We start from the raw sequence: 8,074 nt of genomic DNA, 5'->3' as shown, positions 1-8,074 counted from the left end.
ACGCCGCCAGCAACCAACTGCAGGAATAATCTGCCACCCTCTCTCTTCGTAACCTGAAACAATTGAATTTTGTTAGATTTAAACATAGGATTACGTGGTGTAGGATTGGATAGAATTTTAATTTAATAATTATAACTATAAATGAACATAATAAGAACATATGTATATATATGTATAAATAACAATTTCATAAAATAAATAATTAGATATTGATGTATTTTAAATATACCTGACATGATATGGCCATCAAGCTGAATGCAGATTAAAGGCAGATTTACACAGGGTCAGTGGCTGTCGGCAGTGCTGACGCCGAAAACTGACGCATACTATTTACAAGCAGTCAGTATTTCGGCAGTAGTCGAGGATATTTCTTTTGGTGTACACACGTTTGAGAAGTCAGTACGGAAAAATGAATTCTCGAAAACAGCAAAAAATTAAAGTAAGGAATTTGTTGAGAAAATGTACCTTGGTGATGATGCAAGAACTAACTTGTATGCTTGAAGAAGAGATATCTAAACAGAAACGAATTTGGGTTAGAAAATGGATAGACGACAGAGACAAAACTGGAGGTCCTGCTCTGTTGTTAACCCAGTTGAGAACTGAAGATCCTAAGGAATACAAACTGGCTTTGAGAATGACGCCAAAAAACTTTGACGATTTGCTTATGTTGTTATCAGGCTCTATTCAGCGTCAAGATGCATTTATGAGAGACGCCTTGTCAGCCAAAGTGAAACTCGAAATTACACTGACATTTTTGGCTTCTGGAATTTGGATTTTTTTCGAAATCTCAGTCACTTTTATCGTGTATCGATACCTTCTATTTCTAATTTAATACCGGAAGTGTGTTGGGCAATATATGAGTCATTGAAAACACAGATTAAGGTAAGAAATTTATTTATTGAATTTTTTTTAAGTAATTAAGAAATTAACAATAATCAACATCTAATAGACAAAAGTATGTACTAAGCTGTATTAAAAGCATACTTAATAGCATCAGTTACACCGTCGCTTTCACACTCAACGCTATCGTTATAAAGAGCTGTATTAGGGGTGGTACTGATGATCACCTGACTGGGATGAACATATCTTGGACTTTGAATTGGTGATGAACAGTAAAATCTCGAAGAGCTGCAATTGGGGACAACTATCTGTGTGGACTGTGTGGGATAAAATCCCAAAGAACTGTTACTTGAGGCAATGATCTGATTTACATCGGGGGGATAAAATCCTAAAGAACTACTGCTGCCGCTGTTTGTCGTAGAAGCTGGACTAGGAGTATAACGGTTCTGCTGAGGTTGTGTACGAGTAGTAGACCTCATAGAAAAGTGTGTATTTGGGTAAATATTCGCGAGTCTTCTGTTTTCTATATCTGCCAATCTACATTTGGTTATTATTTTTTGTATTTCTTCTTGTGCAATTATAAATTGTTGCTCAGAGAGTTTTTTCAACTGGGAAGCCACATGTTTTCCGTAAATATCACAATCATTTTCTTCTTCTGATGGCATATTGATATTTTGTGTTACATTTTTCATGTCTTTTATCATTTCGGACATCTGAGACAGTTTACTGCGTTTTGACCTCGGTCTTGTCGGTTCATTGGAGTTTGATGTGGTCGGCCCGAATTCTGATGCTGGTGAATTATTTTCAGCGTCGGAATTTATCTCATCGTGATCACCAGGAACAGAAATATTGTTGGAAGCGTCAGAATTATCCTGAAAATAAGTTATAATAATGAGTAAAATTATACCTACAAACCTACCTACATGCCTATCCACACACACATCTATGCTATAATTATAATAACAAAAGGAATAGATTTGATTGTTTATTTAATACATTTTTTTTTTCCTTTGCAGATTCCAGTTGGAGAGGATGAATGGAAAATTATCGAAAACGGATTTAACACCAGGTGGAATTTTCCGTCGTGTTACGGGGCAATTGATGGAAAGCATGTCAATATCAAAGCCCCACCAAAAAGTGGAAGTGAATTTTACAACTATAAAAAAACCAACAGTATTGTTTTGATGGCTATTGCAGACCATAACTACTGTTTCTCATACATCGATGTTGGTGCCAATGGCAGCGCTTCCGATGGGGGAGTCTTTAAAAATTCTTCGATTTATCGCCGTTTAGAAGATGGATTACTGCCAATGGATGGAATCATTGTTGGCGATGCAGCTTTTCCGTTAAAAACTTATTTATTAAAACCGTATCCAGGTTCGCAACTATCTACCGGTGAAAAAATCTTCAATTATAGGTTATCTCGTGCGAGGCGTATAGTGGAAAATGCTTTTGGAATTCTAGTTTCAAGATTCCGTGTGTTTGAAAACGCAATTCCCACCAGCTTGAATACAGTTGATGCAATCGTCTGTTCATCCTGTGCCCTTCATAATTGGTTGCGAAAAAACTCTTACTCCTACATAACACCTACTTGTATAGACAGAGAGGACTCTGAAGGACAAATAATACCAGGTACTTGGAGATCGGAAATAACTCCATTAATAAGTATAAATGATCAACGTAGAGGTAACCATTCCGTAAATGCGAAAGAGAAAAGAGATTTATTGAAAAGTTACTTTATGACGAACGGAAGTGTACCGTGGCAGTTTAACAGAATTTTTTAAATTATGTTTGTTATATTTTAATACTAAAAATAAATAAACATTGTGGGTACTTACTGTTGTTTTTCTTTGTATAGATACATTTCTTATAAAAGCGTCCATTTCCTCGAACCATTTTACTTTTGGAGTATAGACATTTCCACCAGCGCCTGATTTTGAGGACTTTTTTATTTTATCCAGTTCCAAGTAGTAAGTTGCCCTCAAGTTTTTAATTTTATTTTTGACGTCGGTAGGGCCAAACTCTTCTAAATTCATTTCTTGTGCAATATTCTGCAATGCTGTTGCACGCATTTCTTTATTTCTATAATTTTGCGATTTGAGATCCCACAAGCATTCATTATCACGGTATAGTTGTACAAGTTTTAAGTTTTCCGTGTCGCTCAGTTTTCGCGTCATTTTGTGATGCGGTGCGTGCGATGCGACGAAGCGTGGTCCCCGTACAACAGAGCGGCAGTGACAGACTTGGGCATTTACACGGCGTCAGTTGTGCTGGCGCGGGTGGCGGGGGAGCGGACTGACGCCGAAAATATTGAAGTCAGCACTGACTCGGCAGTGGACTGAAGTCAGTTACTGACTCAATGTAAATCTGCCTTAATACTCCAAGGCAGCATTGGCTGCGGGCGCGTCCGCTCCTACTGTAGGCTTCTAGGACTCGTTGTCTATAAAAAATAATAATAATAACATTGGATATAATTGTTCATAGTTGTACATCAAAATAAATAAAGTACATAATTTGTTTTACTTCTTTAAGTTATTACCATTCAACACTTACCGGTACTCAAAATCTTCATCTGTTGTTGTCGTCTAGAGATAACACCGGCCGCCATGACACCCTATGGCGTGATCACTGATGCGAGACGGGAGCACGATAACACTATAATATTAATTCGCTACCGATTTATACTATGGTGTTATTACTTTAATTATACACCTTCGCATTATAATACTTCTATGTTATGCATTTTCTCTCGATTTTGCCGTCAAATGTTTATATTTATTATCTATGATATTTATATATTTACGTATTTAAATAATAATTATTATTCTTGCGTTCACGCTTATACGACCGTCCGCCATCGTCGCACGGAGGCCTCTGAGCCGAGAACTAACCTAACACTAAGTGGTTTTTTCCAGTTTAGGATAGATTACCTACGACCTTCTAAGTTTATATTAATTAACACAAAACAGCCTTTTTTCGTTTTAAGTGTTAAGTCCACTTTAGGTTAAGGAATAATGTTAATAAAGTTGTAATAAAGTTTTGGATAAGTAAATTGGTATAATTTTGTAATGTATATTGTTTTATGTTTTATGTTGTTAATCTTTTTTCTTATTTTTTTGTTTTGTAATTCAGGTCTGATTTTATAAATTGATTGCCATTTTAGTAATAAATTTTAGAAATTAGTTTTGTCACTGCACGTCATGGATGAAAAGGCTGCCACTGAAAACCAGTTTCTAGGTATTTCCTAGGTTATGCTGAGTGGCATACCTTTTTGGGACATAAGCAGTACTTTTTATTTTTGTTATTATTATTATTATTTATTTTTTTTAATTAAGTTTTTGGTTCTAAGTATGTTTTGCATTTTTTTTTATACATATATATATATTTTTGTACCTACTTATATTATAGTTTTATTATATTTTGTTTCTTGTCTTCAATGTTTGTCAAATATTTATGTCCCAAATAAAGATTTACTTACTTACTTACTTACTTTGGCGACCGCTGCCACCACCTCCTCCGCCGTCACTGAGTCGTCCAGATCCATGACCCTGATCTCGACGCATTTCGTCGGTCGATGGATCTGGACCTCGTCCGGACTCAGGACGTCGCGGAGCTTCGCCGCAAGGGCATCCACCGACTTCTCCGCGTCAACGATGCCCGGCGGGATTTCGAGCATCCGCGCTCCAGTGGCCGCTGTCCTGAAGCGCACCGCAGTCAAGCCGACCTCGCTCAGCTTGATGCGGCTCTTCGCCTGTTGCAGGACAGTTTCATACTTCAGGCCTTTCTCCTCAGCACCGGGCTTCAGGGTGATGGTGATCACCGCGGTGCGAGGAGAGCGGAGTTTCCTTCCTGGACGCCTTTCCTTCGGTTTCTTTTCCGGCGCCTTAGGCTTCTTGGGCGGCTTATTCGGCTGTTGACGAACAACAGCCGCCCAAGATGCTCCGGAGCTGTCTGGCTTCGGCGCTGGTGGAGGTACGGTTTTCTTGACCGCAGCCGCTGCCGCCTCCTTCTTCTTTTTTGGCACTTTGCCAGTTTTCTCAACGATTTTGGCAGTGGGCGGCTCGACTGGTGCCGACACCCTTGCTGTTTTGCTGCTAGCTGCAGTTTCTGCCACCTCGCGGTCTGCAGCTAGCGGAGGCCGCAACCGAGGCTCCGGAAGGAGGCGGCGCTCGATGCCCTCCATCCGGGCGTTCAGCATGTTGCTGAACTGCTCTCGGCTGCACCGCAGCGCCTCCTCTATGATGCGCTTAAGGTTTTCTCCGTTGGTGTCTTGTGGCTTCTTACGCATCTCAGCCACCTCTCTCCGTAGTTCGGCCAACTGGCCCGTGGCAACTGTGCGTTAGCAGCTTCCAGGCGGTCCACCTCCTCTGACATGGTCAGAGCTCTGAGTTTCGCCACCGCACCCTTGATGGTGTCAGCGGCAGTCTTCAGAGCCTTGACGAAAGTACCCTTCAGGTTGCCCGATTTGTCGGCAACCTGGAGCACCACGTCTAGCGCCTGCTGGACGGTCGCGTCCAAAGCGGCGGACGTCTTCGGTGCATCTTCGGTCTGTGCTTCTATCTGTCGGTTCCTAGAGCAGGCCGCTCTCTCTTTCAACGCCAACTTGGCCGCTTCGTTGTAAGCGGCCAACGCGTCCTCTGTTTGGAAGCGATCCGTTTTCGCCTTCGACTTCACTCGCAGAACTCCGCCTGCGACTTCCCTATACCCACGTATCTTCCGTGGGTAGGCGGTCGACCACGCCCCCTCTTAGTGGCGGGTCAGCCACCTGCTCGCTGAGGATTCCGAGTTGTCACTCAGCTGCACGCTCGCGTCGCTCTCGGAGCCAGAGCAGCTTTTCTCAGTGTGGTTCCGCTTTTCACCCTTCTGCCTCTTAGGTGGTATGTCTCCCGACTCCACCGTCAACATGCTGCAGACCGACAAGTCCGACTCGGAGAGTCGCACAGGCCGGGCAGCTAGTCCTTCGTTCAAGCCAAGGTCATCAGTTTCAGCGCGCGCCATCGGGGCGCCCACCTCCACCGCCATATCGCCAGTTTCCGTTCGTTGAGCACTTCGTTGTCCTTTTTGACTGACATGTTTTTTTTTTTTTTTCTCGCTGGAAAAACGCGTTACGCGCTTCCCCCACGTGATGGAAGGTGGGGGGGGGGGGTGTGGGACTCCCCGGAGCCCTGGACGCCGAGTGCGCCCAGGTACGCCGGGTTTACCCACTAAAAAACCAGCGGTACCCTCTCCGTCTTTCGGCGGGCGCCACGGGATCGCTTGCGCATGCTACCGTGACGCCCTGACGGTCGGCCCGCCTATGCGGGCCTCCAACACCTAGAGGGGGTTGTCGGGGTACTGAGACCCCCCCTAGTCCCTGCGACGCCTATTGAGGCGGGGGGAGAAGGTGCGCGTAGCGCTTCTTCCTCCTCCCCGGTCGTCTTCGGCGGAGCGGGTCTGCAGCGGCATCCTCTTCCCGCTCCCGCTCCGTGGCTTCCTTCTGCGACATCACGTTCTCGCAGAAGGAGCGCATCTCCGACCAACACGTCTCGCTACCGAGCATTTCGTTGACGATGCTCGGCAGCGAGAGATCTCCGCCCATAGTCGCCGCAAGGGTGTGCCTCTGGGGCCCCCACGCAGCACACTCACTCAGGGTGTGGTGCGCCTGCGCGTAGGTGACACCCTTCCCTACTGCTTCCGGCTGCAACGTGAGAACGATTGCAGCCGAGCGAGGGGTAACCAGCTTCGATTTGGCTGGCTGGGGCGTTTTCGGCAGCGTTTTAGCGTCGGAAGGGGTGGTCTTGCTCCCCTTCCTGCCCTTCTTCACCACCGTTGACCAGGACGTCTCCTGGTTCGGTGGTGTTTGGGACGTCGCCGGTGCCGGTGCGGTCGGTGGGCAAGCGGTGGGCGTGGTCTGAGCGGCCAGAGGAGCCGCCTTCCTAGGCTTGGCTGGGGCTCCAACACCTCCGTCCTGGTGGGCCGTCGAGATAGACGGCGGTGGTCCCTGCGACATCTGCGTTTTATCTGCCGCGGATGGAGGTCGCTGCATCCTCGCAGGGAGGCGCTCCTCCAGGCCCGCCAATTGGTCCTTCATCGCCGCGCCGATCGACGTGACGATGAAGTCCTTGAGCTCCTCCATCGAAGGAGCGCCTCGCGGGGTGTTGGCCGCCTCGGTCGCCGCTGCCACCGTGGTACGCATCTCCGCGTACTCACGGCGGTGGGCCTTTAGCTCCGCCTTGAGGGAGTCAATCTCCCTGCGCAGGCGACTGTTATCCGCACGGAGGTTACGGGCTTCGTCGGCCTCCGTCCGGGACGCCAGAGCTTCGACGACGCCTTCCAGAGAGGCCGCTGCGTCCTTCAGCCTCTTGATGAAGCCTCCTTTGAGGTTGGAGGACTTCAGCGCGACCTCTCTTATCTCGCGTGCACTACGGCCAGCCTCTGCGCGGAGCTCCTCGTTGCTCTGGAGGGCCGGATCCACCTTGGCTAACGAAGCAGCTTCTTCAGGCTCGGGGACAACCACAGGCGTTTTTTTAAACGCCCTGCTTCTGAGGGTCCGCTCGAAAGCGAGTTCTCTCTCCTCATCTTCATTGGCTTTGAGCTCTATCCTTGCTCGACTGAGCCCACTTTTCTTAGAATTGCCGCGGCGGTCGGCAGCAGGTCCCGCCGTGTCGGAGCCTGAGTCGGATTCGACGAACCGGACCGAGGCATCCGACGCTGTCTCCATATCCGTATCCATATTATTACAGCTAAAAAGCAGCTTCCCTCAGGAAGAACGTGGCTGAGGGTGGCTCTAAGGCATCATTTATGATCCCCAGAGCCTAGGCTTACAGAATTGACAATAAAAATTTTTTACTTAATTTTTACCCTCCCTGTTCTATATATATATTACACCACAATTTTTCGGTTTTTAGCCGATAACTCTCGAACGGATAGGCCGATCCGGGAGATTGAAATGCCAACGGATACAGAGCAGAGGGCCCCACAATCGCGTCGAACACGGGAAAAAAGATCAAAACAATAATAAAAAAGATATCAACGAAAAACTTAAAAATAGCTTAAAAACAGACAAAAACGGGATATATATAGGTAATATATATATAGGTAAGTGAAATGTGGAATAATAATTTTAGTAGTGAGAACTGAATGAGGTATTTTTTTCAGATTTTTACAACAAGAAATGGAGAAAAAATTTTGAAAAATGTACTTCCGACTGACATGTAACCCAACCTAACCTAACCTTTTTTTTTTTTAGTTTAAC

At 45.8% G+C, this 8,074-nt stretch overlaps 1 protein-coding gene across 1 annotated transcript; it reads right to left on the bottom strand.

The window, feature by feature from the left end:
- Positions 1-5,076: 5,076 nt before the first annotated feature.
- Positions 5,077-7,552, bottom strand: LOC125075473 (actin cytoskeleton-regulatory complex protein pan1-like). Its single transcript, XM_047687188.1, has 3 exons — positions 6,466-7,552; positions 5,606-5,897; positions 5,077-5,539 (listed from the first exon to the last, which is right to left on the bottom strand). Exons 1-3 carry the CDS (start codon positions 7,550-7,552, stop codon positions 5,077-5,079), a joined length of 1,842 nt encoding a protein of 613 aa, XP_047543144.1.
- Between the last annotated feature and the right edge of the window lie 522 nt (positions 7,553-8,074).

The sequence above is a fragment of the Vanessa atalanta genome, chromosome W, assembly GCF_905147765.1.
Source record: "Vanessa atalanta chromosome W, ilVanAtal1.2, whole genome shotgun sequence".
Classification (NCBI taxonomy): Eukaryota; Metazoa; Arthropoda; class Insecta; order Lepidoptera; family Nymphalidae; genus Vanessa; species Vanessa atalanta.
The sequence above is the reverse complement of the archived record's forward strand: the minus strand, read 5'-3'. Positions and strand labels throughout refer to the sequence as shown.

Excerpts from the sequence above, each read along its gene's own strand:
- LOC125075473 (XM_047687188.1), bottom strand. The coding sequence starts at position 7,552 with ATGGATACGGATATGGAGACAGCGTCGGATGCCTCGGTCCGGTTCGTC. Across the intron at positions 5,898-6,465 it reads GCAGGCGCACCACACCCTGA|GACAACGAAGTGCTCAACGA; the intron begins GTGAGTGTGCTG and ends TCAGTCAAAAAG. Across the intron at positions 5,540-5,605 it reads TCGGAATCCTCAGCGAGCAG|GGAAGTCGCAGGCGGAGTTC; the intron begins GTGGCTGACCCG and ends ACGTGGGTATAG.